This window comes from Elaeis guineensis, chromosome 7 (genome assembly GCF_000442705.2).
Source record: "Elaeis guineensis isolate ETL-2024a chromosome 7, EG11, whole genome shotgun sequence".
Classification (NCBI taxonomy): Eukaryota; Viridiplantae; Streptophyta; class Magnoliopsida; order Arecales; family Arecaceae; genus Elaeis; species Elaeis guineensis.
The window spans coordinates 93,207,683-93,225,690 of NC_025999.2; the positions used below are offsets into that span (position 1 = coordinate 93,207,683).

Consider the following 18,008-nt stretch of genomic DNA (forward strand, 5'->3'; position numbering starts at 1 on the left):
TTACTATCTTTTAGTCGATTTAGTGATGTTAAGCATGGAGAAGTTGGAAAATGAGTGATATTTTCTGTTTCTTGGGTGACTTCTCTTAGCATGACAATTTCTTGATGTTTCCCTCTATTAAATATCACAGAATCCCAGACAAAAAGGACTAACTCTTCATACAGTTATATAGACAAAGGCTAGTCCTTTTAAGCTTGTCGAATGTGAACTGGGAGATATGGATATTGTTAAAGGTAATGAATTTTACTTGCTATGTTAGAAGAGATATTACCTTCTCGAGGAAAAAAAAATTAAAGGTTTATATGGGGTTTAGAAGCTTGAACAAGGAATTGGTTTGAGAGTAGATTTAGGTGTTAGAGCAGGGAAGCATGGGATCTTTATTGATTTGTGTTGGTCATTAGATGTGATGCAGGATAACTTTAGGGAACCTAGTAAGTAGTAAGTGATGTCAAACAAATATGACAAACTCTAACTTGAAATATATGTAAACCTTAAATACCATGGATGGAAACAATTGAAGTTATGATGCTATGCAATGCTAAACAGCAATCTGAAAATTAGAATTAGAAACTACTGATAGGGCTCGAACTACTAGATGGGAAAATCATATTCGAATAATAAATTTTAGCAAGTAAAGCACAAGATTTAGCAGCAAAAATATCAAAGGTTACAAAAAATCTTTGAAGGGTGCAAAACAATGGATCATCATCCGTCTAGGTGAATGCGCTGCAATAGCTGTCCAGATCCAGTCTGTTTCTTTTTTCTACTCGTAGATGGTGTACGACATCCCAAGATCTGTGACCTTCTTTTCAGTTATAATAGGAATTGATGTGCTTCAAGGACCAGGTTTGGGATTTTCTGATTTACTGCAAAGTTTTTCCAGAACCAAAGAAAGAGGGCTGACAGGTCTGCAGAAGTTGCGAATCTGATTGTACTCATACAGATTAGGTTTTGGACAGATCAAATTCTGTAATAAGTGTTGACTGATAGTTTGTAAGTGTCAATTTTGCTGAATACCTCTCAAATTGAGAGTCCTTTCATTAAATAGAAATCATTTTTATTTACATTCCTGAAAATCAGCTATTCCTAGCTATAATATCGGCCTAAGTATGGAAATCATCTTTTACACCATAATTACACAGATTTGTACAGCTATTCCTAGCTATAATATCGGCCTAAGTATGGAAAGCTATTTACACCATACATAGATATGTACAGCTATTACCATGGAAATTATTAATTCTAATGAGCTGGGCCACCATGCTAACAGTAAGCTGACGGCCAGAAGGGAACAGGAACAAGTGCAGACAGGAGTGTTTTGCTCTGGGCTTGCAACATGGCAGAAATGAAGAAAAGAGAGAGAAAATAGCGATATTATTGAGAAGGAAGAAGAAGAGAGAACGAATCGATCTCTCACACCAGTTCAGTAGGGAATCACTCTCTAGGGCCTTAGACTCATATTCCATATCACACATGCAGATAAAAGAGAGAGAGAACCTTGATCGCTTTGATGAAAAAATCTGCATTCAACTTTCATAAAGAGCCATAAAACAATGAAGCTTTAAAAAGGCAAGGTACTGTAGCATTACTGCTCACGCTACAATGCCGTGAACAATAGCTCAACTCTTATTTAATTTCTAAAATGCCTTTTGACTCTTTAATAATACATGCGACTAAACTAGCCACTTAAATCAGTGCTTTTCGTACCATACTAAACAAAACATGGTCTATAATGGGAAATATAATTAGAATAAAAAATAAATGGCACTTGGACACAAAACAAACTCCATTGATGTATGTGGAGCTCTGGTCATGGCACCAGGTCGTCTAAGTCAATCCAAAGGCTCAAAAATTTCTTTGCTAACCTTGTTTAGACTTGAAATCCTTCGCAATCTTGATTAACCCCCCTGGATTTGAAAAAATTGCTTTCAGCAAATAGATCCTATGGTTTCTCTCCAGCAACTCTTTTGTTAAGCATTTGTAGCTCATTAGCTGTGATCCATGTGCTATCCAAAGTTGGGCGTCCTCTCCACTTGACCAAGCATTTCTGAAATCCACCAGTGCGAGTAGTGACTATCTGCTCAGCCATGATATCCTCAATCCTCTTTCTTTATTCTCAGTAGTGGGTGAGGTGGAGTGTGAGGCTGCAGGAATGTAGACACTGAACATGGTGGAGATATGGAAGATGCAACAGTAGTAGTAGGAAAGAAAGAAGGAAAAGGCTCAAAAGATATATCTATGGGCTCCCGATAGAGTGTCTAGTCCTCCACATTAAACATAAGATTGACCCCCCATGTCTTTAGGAAGATCCAACACATAAGCATTCACATCAATCATTCGCAAGATATGTTAGGGACCTTTCTCATATGTACTTTCTTCAGGATTCCTTGCAGGAACCTCTTTGGGGAACTCAAACCATCAGCATGTCTCCCTCTGCATACTCTTGATACTTGCAATGTACATCTGTTGTAGATTTGTAGCTTTCATTGCTCAAAGCTATTTTTCAGAAAATTTCAGCATCCAAGTTATACATATAATGAGCAAATGAATCTGCCAACTCACTAGCTCTACATGCCATGGGTAGGGGAATCAAATCTGTAGGTTGGTTCCTTGGCTAGTAGCCTGTGACAATCTCAAAAGGAGTATGACCTGTAAACCAATGGATGCAACTGTTGTAAGTAAATTCTGTGATTGCAGGCACCTGATCCTAACCAGACACATGATCTCCTAGGAGACATCCTAGAAGATCTCCTAAAATCCTGTTTAGCATCTCTGTCTGCCTATTAGCCTGTGGATGGTATGGCATGGAAAATTGTTCATGTGGAGCATTTTCAGAGTGTTTTCCATAAATAATTCATGGATTTTTGCCGTCTCTATCTAAGACAATAGTCTTGGGGAGGCTCTGCAACCCAACTGTCTTAGGGCCTATTTGGATGGTTGAGCCCAAAATCCTATGGAATTCGTGGCCCAGCAATCAAAATACAGAATTGTAGGCTGGAATGGGCCTATTCTACAACCATCGAGGACCACCTTCTAAGTGGGCTGGCCCGAATCCCATAGGGAGAAAAAAAATTATCTGTTAAGGTCATTTTTTTCTTGATTTAGGCTAGCCCTTGGAAAGAACAACTTACCAATGTGATGGACAAAATGTGCCACCATAGAATAGTAATGGATAAGGCAAGCTGCTATTTTATTATGTTGCTCTTCTTCAAGACAAAGTTATGTTAGAACTTATCTTGATGGTTCAAAGTACAGTAGTATTGCTGGAATGTCATTGTGCAGAGGATCAGAAAGTGCTGGTGATAGAGTGAGAAAAGCTCTCCAAATGTTATTGGAGTTTAGGTACCATAGTGGAATTAGGAAATCCAAAAGATGGCCATAGACACACAAATCTCCTTGGTGATGATGTTGGAGAAATTTGTATGCAAACTTAATTAGGGCAATGGGGAGTGGGGAATGATGGAGATCGGTTGTTAATTCCCCTTGAATTGTGACTGTGGTGCATGATATTTCAAGTGCAAGTGATGGTGTTTGTGGTAACTATGCATTGAACTTTGACCACCAATGAGCTTGGATTTCTCAAAGAAGAGAATTTTGGATCAATGTATTTGGAGAACATCTTAGTTGCAGTTTAAAACAGAGCTTCCTTGATTGATTCTCTTGACAATTTCATAATTTTTATTCTAAGCATCCTTTGTTATGTGAGGTTTTCATTGCAATCCGTGAGTGCATATTTGGTATTGTGGAGTGCAAAAGCAGCAACTGCAAAGCAGGCTTTCAGTTCGGGTAGGCGTCCTCTGCAATTTTGTTTTAGACCAAATAGGCGGTTTCTTGAGCTAAGTCTGTCTTGAGGTAAATTAATGTTGCTTGGCTTTGTGCTAAGCTCATTGATACCCCTAACAAAGAAGGAACTTAGTCTTGATCATATTGATTGGATCGATCTGCTTATAGTGAACGACTTTGCTCTATCAGCTGCCTTCTGTTGCCGGATTTTTGAATTATACATTCTGTCAATGCTTGCTTTGCTGCCACTCTAATTTTTTACATTTCGGGTTTTTGTCATTGTCAGCAATCCATTATTATCTAATAAATTTTCTATTTATTGTTGTCATTGTTTTCTTCTGATTGTAATTTGGCCATGCAGGCTTTGAGGCCAGCAGCATACCTCACCTCTCAGCGACCTACTCAGAGCATGCCCAACACTAGCATCTCCTCGGGCTCTTTGCTCACTCAACATCCTACTCTGCCTTCCTACTCTCAACCAGCCCACCCTTCAGGGCATCATCTGCCCTCTGCTGCCATCCAGCAAGCATGCTCAGGAAGCAACGCTTTCCAGCAGTCTCCAGCAATGCTACTTCGTGCTGGCACAGGATATATAATACCTCGGGCTAGAAGTGGCATCTATCTGAATAACTTTGCCCCACTTGCTGATGTAGCGTCACGTCACGGAGGTTCTTGGAATTCAGCAAATATTCGTAGAAGCTACAGAGGAACTCCTTCCAGCGTCTCTGCGAGCAGAAGATTTAGATACGGGGAGGGAGCTGGAGGCTCACAATTTATAAGAGCAAACCGCTTTCTGCCTCCTCGCCAGGCAAGGACGTTAATTCTGCATTGCTTTCTACGTTGTTTAGCTTTCTTTCCTGTCCTATTGAGAATGTTTTGGTTCATCACAGGGTGAGTACGCTCCCAGATGGGCCCGTGGAGCTAGTAGGGGAACGTCGACGGCTCTTCCTCGCAGCACAAGCTTCAGTTTTCCGGGGCGGAGTCAGCATGGTGGGGTTCGAGAACGTCAGCAGGCCGCACATTTTGATGCCTCGGATTCCCCATGTAACCACGGTTCTCAGGCAGGATTCTCAGAAGAACATCAGCAGCATCTCGGTGAAGGAAACTTTGATGTTTCTCGGTGATATGGTATGGTTACAACCTGTCTGGTGGGCAATCAATTTCAAATCAATTCAAATATTCGAATGGTTATTAAGGAATTCAGATTAAAAAAGACAGGCTATGATAGATACAAAAGTCTTCACTCTTCATCAAGCAAATTGGATAGGCCAATCCCGCGTAGAAGAATTCCAAATAAATTCCCTCCTTGCTAGTTTTATTGGGACCATCCGTTCCTTCCATTTTCTCCAAATCTTCATCCGGATCTTTTGCCTAAAAAATAGCCATATGGGATAATGCGTCTGAGAGTCCCCTCGTGCTATAAACAGCCTTCCCCCTCCATCCGAATGACTCAGGCCAAAACAAATCCAACAGGTTCCTTTCTTTTTTTTTTCTCACAGGCGCTCCACGTATATTCGCGCCTCATGGAACCCTTCCCATCCAAGAATGTGGCGCTCTCTCAAACTGTCCCTTGTTATTATTATTTTTTAAACGGATCATCCATACAATTTTAGTGTGAATATATTCAAAAGCATCAGAAAATAAAACATTTGAACGTCTAAGGATACCGCTTATATCTGTCCAGAGTGACGGGGCTGAGTGCTCTGCTCAAACTGTTCTCTCTCCCCCGAGGAGACATTCCAAGAGACAATGGGTCGCCTATTTCCAACAAACTGCTTCATCATCTGCATCCTCGGTTCACGGCATCCGTTCTCGGACTTCGCCCTCTTCCTTTCTTCAATTGGTGTTCCCTCTACCTTAAATATATATGAAAGAAGGGTCTCTCTCCACGTCAAGGTTGCTTCCACTAATAGGTACGGATATTCATGTGAATGATGAGGAAGTGTGTGATGTAGCCAGCGCACACGTGATGGCTGAGCATCCTGGTACAGTTCTCTCTTTTCTAGTCAACAGGGTTAAAAGGCTTTTGAGATGTTTTTTTTTTTTTTTTTCCGAGGCCCGGATCGGTTCGGAGTTATTTTCATAATTTTTTTTATTTTAAAATTATTATAAAAAAATTAAAATTTAATATTTATTGAATAATAAAAAATTAAGTAACAATAAAATTTTTAAAATAAAATAAAAATTAAATTTATAATCAAGTGATCGTTTGATCGGATATGGGTCAGCTCACAGATTGATCCGATCTTAACCCAGTTCAGCCCAAGGGCTACAAAGATCGGACCAAAAAGTTCACTTTCATAAATAGATTAATCAGTCCGACCTAGCCCATTTTTAGGGCCAAATGGGCGGGCTTATGGGCCCTGGCCCATTTTGACAGCACTAGTAGAAGTGGTTCTTCAAAAAAAGAGCTCTAGTAGAGATGAAGATAAAGTCAAAAGCTGAACTTATTTACCAAATTAAATATATGAAAGAAGGGGAGTTCTTTTCCCAAATAATACGAAAAAAAAACTTTTGTACCAAAATATATCAAAACGAAACTTATTTACCAAACTAATGCAAATGGAAAAAACGCCATTTTGAATGGCGTTTTTTCCCCTTCCACGTCAGCCCCTATTTCCACGCTGGCATCGTCTGAAAAAAAAAAAACATCAAGAAACGCCATTTAGAACGGCGTCTTTAAAAACGCCATTTTGAATGGCGTTTTTAAAAACGCCATTCAAAATGGCGTTTTTCAATTTTTCCACCGGAAAAAATCGTGGGAAAATGGAAAATTTTGTTTTTTAAACTTTGGAATTAGTAAATAAATTAAAAAATTAATTTGGATTGAAATTTAAAATATAAAGATTTTAATTTGTAATTAATTTAAAAAATCATAAGAAAAAAAAAATTATCATAGAAAATAAAAAAAAGAGAAAGAAATATGAAAGAAATAAAAATTTTAAATTTAATTAAAAAACATCATTCGAAATATTTGTCTTAAAAATTTTTTAATTTTTAATTTTAAGAAATAAGAATTATAATTATAAATGAAATCAAAAATTATATTTTAAATAACTAAATTAATTTAAATATAAAACGCCATTTTGAATGGAAAATTAGAAAATTTTGTTTTTTAAAAATTGAAATTAGTAAATAAATTAAAATTTTAATTTTGAATGAAATTTAAAATATAAAGATTTGAATTTGTATATCATAAAAGAATAAAATTAAATTAAATTAATTATAATTTTTTTGTTAGGGTATTTTATCAATGTGACTTAAAAAAATTAAATTTGAATTAAATTTTGATAAAAAAAGAAATACATTAAAAAGTTAAAGAAATGAGGAAAAGTTAGAAAGTGAAAATTTTTAAGAAGTCACCAAAAATAAGAATTATAAATTAAAATGTTTAAAAAAAATTATAAAGTTTAATTGAAATAAAAAAATTTTTAAATATATTTTGTAAAATTAAAATTAAATTAATTGAAATATTTTTCAAATAAAATTTAAAAATAGCCTAAAAAAATTTCATAAAAAGATAAAGAATTGAAAAAAAAATAGAAATTGTAATTGTAATTGAAGAACAAAGTTTATAATTTTTAAATTTAAGAAATAAGAATTAAAATTGTAATTGAAATTAAAAATAATATTTTAAATAATTAAATTAAATTAAATTAAACATTATTATTTAAAAAAATAATTTAAATGAAGAAAAAAAAATGGGAGGAAAATAAAAATTTTAATTTGAATTAAATTTTGATAAAAAAATACAGTGTAAAGTTAAAAAATGAGAAAAAATATGGAAAAAAAAATTATAAACTGAACTTTAGAAAAAATAATATTTTTTTAATTAAAAGAAAAGAATACGTAATAGAATGCTAAAGAATAAAATTAAATTAAATTAAATATAATTTTATTTTTAGGGTATTTTATAAATGTGACTTAAAAAAATTAAATTTGAATTAAATTTTGATAAAAAAAATACATTAATAAGTTAAGAAATGATGAAAAGTTAAAAAGTTAAGAAGTTAAAATTTGTAAAAAGTCAGAAAAAATAAGAATTATAAATTTAAAATTTTAAAAAAATAAAATTTTAAAGATTAAGTGAAATAGAAATATTTTTTAAAATTAATTTCTCAAATTAAAATTAATTTAATTAAAAAATTTTCTAAATAAAATATAAAAATCGCCTAAAAAAATTTCATAAAAAGATAAAGAATTGAAAAAAAATAAAAATTCTAATTGTAATTGAAGAACAAAGTTTGTAATTTTTAATTTTAAGAAATAAGAATTAAAATTATAATTGAAATTAAAAATAATATTTTAAATAACTAAATTAATTTAAACATTAATATTTAAAAAATATTTTAAATAAAGAAAAAAATACGTAATAGAATGTCAAAAAAATAAAAGTGGAAGAAAAATAAAAATAAAAATAAAAATTATAAAAGTTATAAAAAAAAATATTTCATAAAAGAATAAAATGTAATAATTAAATTAATTACAATTTAATTTTTTGGGTATTTTATAAATGTGACTTAAAAAATTTTAATTTGAATTAAATTTTGATCAAAAAATAAATACATTAAAAAGTTAAAAAATGAAGAAAAAAAATCATAATTTTATCAGATATGATTCTGAAGTCTCAAAAGCAAGAACAAAAGATGTGTAATCTATTAGAGGCAATTTCAATATTTTTGGAAGCGTATTTTCTAAGAAAAATAGATTTATATTTTTCTGTCGACCCCATGAATCGACTCATGCCTAAAAAATAGCCATATGGGATAATGCGTCTGAGAGTCCCCTCGTGCTATAAACAGCCTTCCCCCTCCATCCGAATGACTCAGGCCAAAACAAATCCAACAGGTTCCTTTCTTTTTTTTTCTCACAGGCGCTCCACGTATATTCGAGCCTCATGGAACCCTTCCCATCCAAGAATGTGGCGCTCTCTCAAACTGTCCCTTGTTATTATTATTTTTTAAACGGATCATCCATACAATTTTAGTGTGAATATATTCAAAAGCATCAGAAAATAAAACATTTGAACGTCTAAGGATACCGCTTATATCTGTCCAGAGTGACGGGGCTGAGTGCTCTGCTCAAACTGTTCTCTCTCCCCCGAGGAGACATTCCAAGAGACAATGGGTCGCCTATTTCCAACAAACTGCTTCATCATCTGCATCCTCGGTTCACGGCATCCGTTCTCGGACTTCGCCCTCTTCCTTTCTTCAATTGGTGTTCCCTCTACCTTAAATATATATGAAAGAAGGGTCTCTCTCCACGTCAAGGTTGCTTCCACTAATAGGTACGGATATTCATGTGAATGATGAGGAAGTGTGTGATGTAGCCAGCGCACACGTGATGGCTGAGCATCCTGGTACAGTTCTCTCTTTTCTAGTCAACAGGGTTAAAAGGCTTTTGAGATGTTTTTTTTTTTTTTTTCCGAGGCCCGGATCGGTTCGGAGTTATTTTCATAATTTTTTTTATTTTAAAATTATTATAAAAAAATTAAAATTTAATATTTATTGAATAATAAAAAATTAAGTAATAATAAAATTTTTAAAATAAAATAAAAATTAAATTTATAATCAAGTGATCGTTTGATCGGATATGGGTCAGCTCACAGATTGATCCGATCTTAACCCAGTTCAGCCCAAGGGCTACAAAGATCGGACCAAAAAGTTCACTTTCATAAATAGATTAATCAGTCCGACCTAGCCCATTTTTAGGGCCAAATGGGCGGGCTTATGGGCCCTGGCCCATTTTGACAGCACTAGTAGAAGTGGTTCTTCAAAAAAAGAGCTCTAGTAGAGATGAAGATAAAGTCAAAAGCTGAACTTATTTACCAAATTAAATATATGAAAGAAGGGGAGTTCTTTTCCCAAATAATACGAAAAAAAAACTTTTGTACCAAAATATATCAAAACGAAACTTATTTACCAAACTAATGCAAATGGAAAAAACGCCATTTTGAATGGCGTTTTTTCCCCTTCCACGTCAGCCCCTATTTCCACGCTGGCATCGTCTGAAAAAAAAAAAACATCAAGAAACGCCATTTAGAACGGCGTCTTTAAAAACGCCATTTTGAATGGCGTTTTTAAAAACGCCATTCAAAATGGCGTTTTTCAATTTTTCCACCGGAAAAAATCGTGGGAAAATGGAAAATTTTGTTTTTTAAACTTTGGAATTAGTAAATAAATTAAAAAATTAATTTGGATTGAAATTTAAAATATAAAGATTTTAATTTGTAATTAATTTAAAAAATCATAAGAAAAAAAAAATTATCATAGAAAATAAAAAAAAGAGAAAGAAATATGAAAGAAATAAAAATTTTAAATTTAATTAAAAAACATCATTCGAAATATTTGTCTTAAAAATTTTTTAATTTTTAATTTTAAGAAATAAGAATTATAATTATAAATGAAATCAAAAATTATATTTTAAATAACTAAATTAATTTAAATATAAAACGCCATTTTGAATGGAAAATTAGAAAATTTTGTTTTTTAAAAATTGAAATTAGTAAATAAATTAAAATTTTAATTTTGAATGAAATTTAAAATATAAAGATTTGAATTTGTATATCATAAAAGAATAAAATTAAATTAAATTAATTATAATTTTTTTGTTAGGGTATTTTATCAATGTGACTTAAAAAAATTAAATTTGAATTAAATTTTGATAAAAAAAGAAATACATTAAAAAGTTAAAGAAATGAGGAAAAGTTAGAAAGTGAAAATTTTTAAGAAGTCACCAAAAATAAGAATTATAAATTAAAATGTTTAAAAAAAATTATAAAGTTTAATTGAAATAAAAAAAAATTTTAAATATATTTTGTAAAATTAAAATTAAATTAATTGAAATATTTTTCAAATAAAATTTAAAAATAGCCTAAAAAAATTTCATAAAAAGATAAAGAATTGAAAAAAAAATAGAAATTGTAATTGTAATTGAAGAACAAAGTTTATAATTTTTAAATTTAAGAAATAAGAATTAAAATTGTAATTGAAATTAAAAATAATATTTTAAATAATTAAATTAAATTAAATTAAACATTATTATTTAAAAAAATAATTTAAATGAAGAAAAAAAAATGGGAGGAAAATAAAAATTTTAATTTGAATTAAATTTTGATAAAAAAATACAGTGTAAAGTTAAAAAATGAGAAAAAATATGGAAAAAAAAATTATAAACTGAACTTTAGAAAAAATAATATTTTTTTAATTAAAAGAAAAGAATACGTAATAGAATGCTAAAGAATAAAATTAAATTAAATTAAATATAATTTTATTTTTAGGGTATTTTATAAATGTGACTTAAAAAAATTAAATTTGAATTAAATTTTGATAAAAAAAATACATTAATAAGTTAAGAAATGATGAAAAGTTAAAAAGTTAAGAAGTTAAAATTTGTAAAAAGTCAGAAAAAATAAGAATTATAAATTTAAAATTTTAAAAAAATAAAATTTTAAAGATTAAGTGAAATAGAAATATTTTTTAAAATTAATTTCTCAAATTAAAATTAATTTAATTAAAAAATTTTCTAAATAAAATATAAAAATCGCCTAAAAAAATTTCATAAAAAGATAAAGAATTGAAAAAAAATAAAAATTCTAATTGTAATTGAAGAACAAAGTTTGTAATTTTTAATTTTAAGAAATAAGAATTAAAATTATAATTGAAATTAAAAATAATATTTTAAATAACTAAATTAATTTAAACATTAATATTTAAAAAATATTTTAAATAAAGAAAAAAATACGTAATAGAATGTCAAAAAAATAAAAGTGGAAGAAAAATAAAAATAAAAATAAAAATTATAAAAGTTATAAAAAAAAATATTTCATAAAAGAATAAAATGTAATAATTAAATTAATTACAATTTAATTTTTTGGGTATTTTATAAATGTGACTTAAAAAATTTTAATTTGAATTAAATTTTGATCAAAAAATAAATACATTAAAAAGTTAAAAAATGAAGAAAAAAAATCATAATTTTATCAGATATGATTCTGAAGTCTCAAAAGCAAGAACAAAAGATGTGTAATCTATTAGAGGCAATTTCAATATTTTTGGAAGCGTATTTTCTAAGAAAAATAGATTTATATTTTTCTGTCGACCCCATGAATCGACTCATGGCTAAAAAAGTTTAACGGCACGCAACATTTTTGGCTGCCACACTCTGTGAGTCGACCCGTTGACTTTCTTTTTGGTAATTTTTATTTTTAAAATTTTTTAAAAAGAGGGAGAGAGAGGAAGAGAGAGAGAGGAGGCAGCTCACCGCGGTGCTGTAGGAGAGACGCCGGAGAAGGGAGAAGAGGGAGAAAGGAGAAGAGGGAGAAGGAGAGAAGAAGGGAGGAAAGGAGAAAACGCCGTTCTCTTCGACATTTTATTATTATTTTTTTTTTCTTAAAATTTTTTTAAATTTTTTTCATAATTTGTTTAATTATTTTTTTTTAATTTATTAAATTTTTTAATGAGGATAGTAATTTGAATGATAATTCTTAATTTAAATTAAAGTTAATTTTTTATTTTAAATTATAATTTCTATTTTATTACCATTTTTTCTCTTTTATTTACTATTTTTATGATATATTTATGTTGCTCCTAGATTGATTTTGATGATTACAAAGCAGATTGAAGGGATACAAATATTTTTTATTTGAAAAAGTCTTTATGCTCTTCAGGGGCAAAAACGTAATTTTACCAAAATCCTGATTGGCACGCTGGTTTTCTGGCTTGGCACGATGGCACAATGAGCTGCTTGGCACGCTGAAATTCCTATTGGCACGCTGGTTTTCTGGCTTGGCACGACCTGTGAGTCGACTCATGAGTCGACCTCTGCTGGTTTGGGCCAAAAAATCCAGAAACCCACATTTCTGGCTGTTGTAACAGAGGTCGACTCATGAGTCGACTCCTGAAGCATGAGTCGACCCCTGCGACGGGAATTGTCCGCAACGGCTAGTTTTTAGCCCGTTTTAGTTGCTTTTAATACTCACTTTAAGTGATCTAACGGCTCTTTTTCTGCCTAGAATGTTTTCCTTTGTTTCTTAAAGCTATAAAAGGTTTGAAAAGGTGAAAAACAAGGAAGAAATAAGTGGACTAGCTTGGGATAGCTAGTGTCGGAGTTTCCGACATTTGTATTCGGGTTGCATACAAGTATAGTGGTTTGGAATTCCCAAGTAGGAGCTTGGGGAGTGGATGTAGGTGCAAGGTTGGCACCGAACCACTATAAATCCTTGTGTTTGTGGTGTGCTTTATTGTTTCTCTTTAATTCTTCATTATATCCTTGCATTCTTGCTTTAGATAATTAATCTTGAACTAAAGTCCTTCTCCTCATTCATCAAGCTTTTGACAAATACTTTTCATAAGTAATTAGTTAAGTTTAAAATTTTTAAAACACAATTCACCCCCCCTCTTGGGTTGCATAGCTGGGCAACAATTTATTTAATTTAATTTATAATTTTTATAATTTAAAAATAAAATTTTAGTTTTCTTCTATTTTTATGATATATTATGTATTCTTTTTCTTTACTTAAATTTGTAAAGGAAGAAGGAGAAGATCGAGAAGGGAGAAGGGAGAAGGGAGAAGGGAGAAGGAGAAGGGAGAAGGAGGAAAAAAAGAGGTTTGGGGAGGGGAGAGAATGGCGTTTTCTTTTTTTTTTTTTTTTTTTTTTTTAATTTCTTTACTTATCTATTTGTAATCTTTAATAAATAAATTTAATTAAATAATAATTTAAATGATAATTTTTAATTTAAATTAAAATTAAATTTTTTTAAAATTTATAATTATAATTTTTATTTTATTATTATTTTATTATTTTTTTATGATATTTTTTTTAAATTGATTTTAAAAATTTTATCATTTAAAATTATAATTTCAGTTTTCTTCCATTTTTATCTTTTTAGCATTCTATTACGTATTCCTTTCCTTTACTTAAAAAAATATTTATTTTTTCTAAAATTCAATTCAAAAAGCAACATTTGATATATTATTATTTACGTTATAATTTTTATAGTCCTTTCAACATAATATTTTCTCTCCTAATATTCTGAGACACGTTCGAATATGTGTATCCATATGCACCGATCATAATATCCAATCATTTAAAATTAAATAATATTAAATGAAATCAATATTTAATATTATTCAATAGAATAAAAATGTCAAACGTACAAAAAAAAAATAGTACAACAAAAATATAAAAATACTAAATACAAATACAACAAAGACTAAGTCCCACAAGGACGTCGCGGCGCCCGTGGTCGCTTGGACCTTCTCAGGAAGGTCCTCGCCGGCTGCTCCTGCTGTGATGGCTCCTCTCCTATATCAGTGGAGGAGATCTGCTGATCATGCTGCTCAGGAATAACTGATGCTGTCGGATCATGCTGCTCAGAAATAACTCTCTCATCTGGATACACGGATGGACCTGAAAAAAAAGTATCATACTCATGTGGCCAACTGGTACCCGGTGATGGCATCTGGGGGATGTAGGACGAAGAAGACGCTGCCATCTGTGGATGAAAAGGCGGTGGCATCTGTGCAGCATCGAATGATGACATATGCGGAATATGCGGTGATGGCATATGTGAAGCATATGGTGACGGCGTATAACTCATATCTGGCGCCCGAACTGCTCCATACCAAGGCGCACAGGTATGTGGATCAACACCAATCGCCTCCAATGCTCCGGAACCTGTTCTCTCCATCTCCCGCAGTATCTGAATCCGCTCGTCCTCATCAGTCGTAGATAAAGCATGACGAATGTCCAACACAAGATCCGACACAGAATCAGTCTATAAAATAAAAATAGAACTGTTAGTATAAAATAATCAGTATAGTGTACAATATAAAACAAAAATATAACACAAATAACATGAAGTAATTTTCGTAATCTTACCAAAAGACGTATAGTAGAACTCTCGCCCTCGTATCCAGAAACTGCATACTGAGACTGTCCAATGACTCGCACCGTAATGCTAAAAAACCAAGCCATGTAGTCATCAGTATATGAACGGCCTCTCAAAATAGGATCACCATGAACAATGTGATCTCGACGTGCATCCCAAATATCGATGTACTGTGCATATCTGATACGCCATCTATAAACTGATATTTGTAAAAAATTAATAGATTATGAATACTGTAAATTGATATTTGTAAAAAATTCAAAATTTACCCGTCTAGATGTATCAACTAATGTATCCAACTGGCATCTATAAACCCGTGCCACTCTTGTCGATACGTGATGAACGTTGAATGCAACGTTCCATCTGTTTCACAATGTACTAATATTAAATAAATTTAAAATAATAAAATTTAAATAAAAAAAATGTGTGTTGAATTTACGAACTTGATGAGCACTTCCGGCTTGCCATACTGCTTTTTTCAACTGCACATTTTTAAAATGTGTGTTGAAATTACTGCAGATATGTCTTAAACAGTATCGATGATAGGCACGTGGTGGACTCCATCCAATAGACTCATCTGCGATGGCATTTAATATACCTGGATGCCTGTCAGAAATTAAGCATATTCCATTTCTATCTTTAACGATATGTGTTTTGAGCTGGAAAAGAAACCAACTCCAACTTGCAGTCGTTTCCTCATCGACAATTGCATATGCTAATGGAAATATCTCATTCTCTGCATCAATGCCTGTTGCAATTAACATCTTACCTTTAAATTTACCATACAAGTGCGTGCCATCAATGCTAATTACAGGACGGCAGTGCATAAAACCCTGAATAGATGGTTCGAAAGCCCAAAAAATATAATTTAAAACACGAACATTGGAATTCACAGATTGAAAAAAATTCCATGAAACAACTGTACCAGAATTTGCATTTTGAAGTGCAGCCATATAATAAGGTAATTTAGCATAAGATGGCTCCCATTCTCCATAAATATCAACCAATGCCTTATGCTTTCCACACCATGCTTTCCTGTATGATACTGTATATTGAAATTGATCATTAACGGCTGCCACAATAGCTTCAACTTTAACACCGGGATCTTTCTCAACAATATGTCGGACTAATGTGCTAATCATTTTTCCACTGACATGTTTGTGGTCTCGACTCAATCCCGTAAACAAACAAGTGTGAGGACCCTCATATTTTGTGATTTGAAAATATCCATGCTTTTTCAACAATGCAGCACGAAGTTTACAATGCTGAACATTATCTGATGATGCGCATCGTACGGACCATAATTTCGAATGCGACTGAACTACATTGTATGTCCGATGCTTCATAATGTGATAAAGATCAACAGCTCTCCTTACATCATCTTTACTCTCAAACATTAAACCTTTAGAAAATTCAGTCATCGAAGAGTCCCAAAATTGATTGTGACGATAAAATCTTCGACCAGCACTAACACAACCACCATCATCTAAATTTATATTATTAAAATATTGTGGAGGTTCGTGCAAACGAGATTGAGATTCTTCCACATTAATATTAGCTTGAACATCTTCATCATCATTCTCATCTTCATCATCATCGTCATTACTGCTACTGTCCTCATCCATCCAACTGTCTTCATCTTCATTTTCATCTGACTCAAAACCCAGACTATCAGAATTTATTCCTCCGACTACCCAATCATCATTTTCTATATGAGTGTCGTCTCCCGCACTTACCACTACTTGTACCAAAGGAGAAGTCACCATAGCAGAAGACACAGGAGAAGTCATCACAGCACTTGGAATAATTGGACAGCTAGGACCGGCAGTAATGAAATATTGTTCTGCAAAACCGGCCTCAACACTATCGGTTTGAACAGCTTGAGTTAAAAACCGACTATGATATCCAAAGCTTGGTACATCTGCTTTTTCAATATATAATTCTAAAAATCGACAATCTGAATATTTCAAAGGAAATGTCAGCATTTCTTCGACATCATCATCGTCATCAATTGGAACCAAGATATATTTACTCTGCATTAACTGTCCCGACAGATTAGGAGATCTCCATTTCAATTTTATTTCATATTTTTCTTTGTCTATAGGAATACTGCTGTACAAATGATCCAATAATTCTTGACGTGATAATGATGAACATATTCTAATCATCCGATTTGCAGGGTGACTATACTGCACACCAGTTTGATCATTATTCTGTATCATGCCATCATAATACAATAAAACACGAACTCGAGTACTGGCCATTTTCTCAAAAAAATCTACAATAAAATCAAAATTAAAATATTTAATATTATTAATTATTTTATTATTACAAAAATTTTACATGATATATGCATCATATCATCAACAAATAGGTACAGATAGATCCTATCCCATTCGAGAATTGCATTAATTCTATAGATTAATTACATTAATCAAACGATACGCAAAAAGGACCGAAAGAAATTTCGGCAGCATTTCCCCTTAGTTCTTCCCACACGACTCAAAATGTGTGAGGAGAACTAAAGAAAAATACTGTCCGGAATTTCTCTCGAACCCTCCGCATATCATTCGAATAATGTAATTATCTATAGAATTAAATGCAATTCCCAAACTATCCAAACTGGACAATCAATTGACCAATGTATGTATTTTACGATATGCATATAAAAATATATATTTCATATATATTTTATACGGATAACGTAGAATATTATACATTGATCAATTGATGGGTCTACATTTTCATGAAATGCAATATATTTAAAAATTTAAAATATAATTGAAAAAATTTACATGATACATGCATCATATCATCAACAAATAGGTACAGATAGATCCTATCCCATTCGGAAATTGCATTAATTCTATAGATTAATTACATTAATCAAACGATACGCAAAAAGGACCGAAAGAAATTTCGGCAGCATTTCCCCTTAGTTCTCCCCACACGACTCAAAATGTGTGAGGAGAACTAAAGAAAAATACTGTCCGAAATTTCTCTCGAACCATCCGCATATCATTCGAATAATGTAATTATCTATAGAATTAAATGCAATTCCCAAACTGTCCAAACTGGACAATCAATTGACCAATGTATGTATTTTACGATATCCATATAAAAATATATATTTCATATATATTTTATACGGATAACGTAGAATATTATACATTGATCAATTGACGGGTCTACGTTTTCATGAAATGCAATATATTTAAAAATTTAAAATATAATTGAAAAAATTTACATGATACATGCATCATATCATCAACAAATAGGTACAGATAGATCCTATCCCATTCGGGAATTGCATTAATTCTATAGATTAATTAC

The 18,008-nt window shown here is 31.7% G+C and overlaps 1 protein-coding gene across 3 annotated transcripts in view; it reads left to right on the forward strand.

Moving 5' to 3' along the window:
- Nucleotides 1-5,631, forward strand: part of LOC105048574 (uncharacterized) — a 33,013-nt gene extending 27,382 nt beyond the window's left edge. For all 3 annotated transcript variants that reach the window (XM_073260215.1, XM_073260216.1, XM_073260217.1), the window contains 2 exons: nucleotides 4,145-4,591; nucleotides 4,674-5,631. In XM_073260215.1, coding sequence (XP_073116316.1) covers nucleotides 4,145-4,591; nucleotides 4,674-4,907 — 681 coding nt within the window. In that variant the 3' untranslated portion in view covers nucleotides 4,908-5,631. The remainder of the gene's footprint in view (nucleotides 1-4,144; nucleotides 4,592-4,673) is intronic.
- The last annotated feature ends 12,377 nt before the right edge of the window (nucleotides 5,632-18,008 follow it).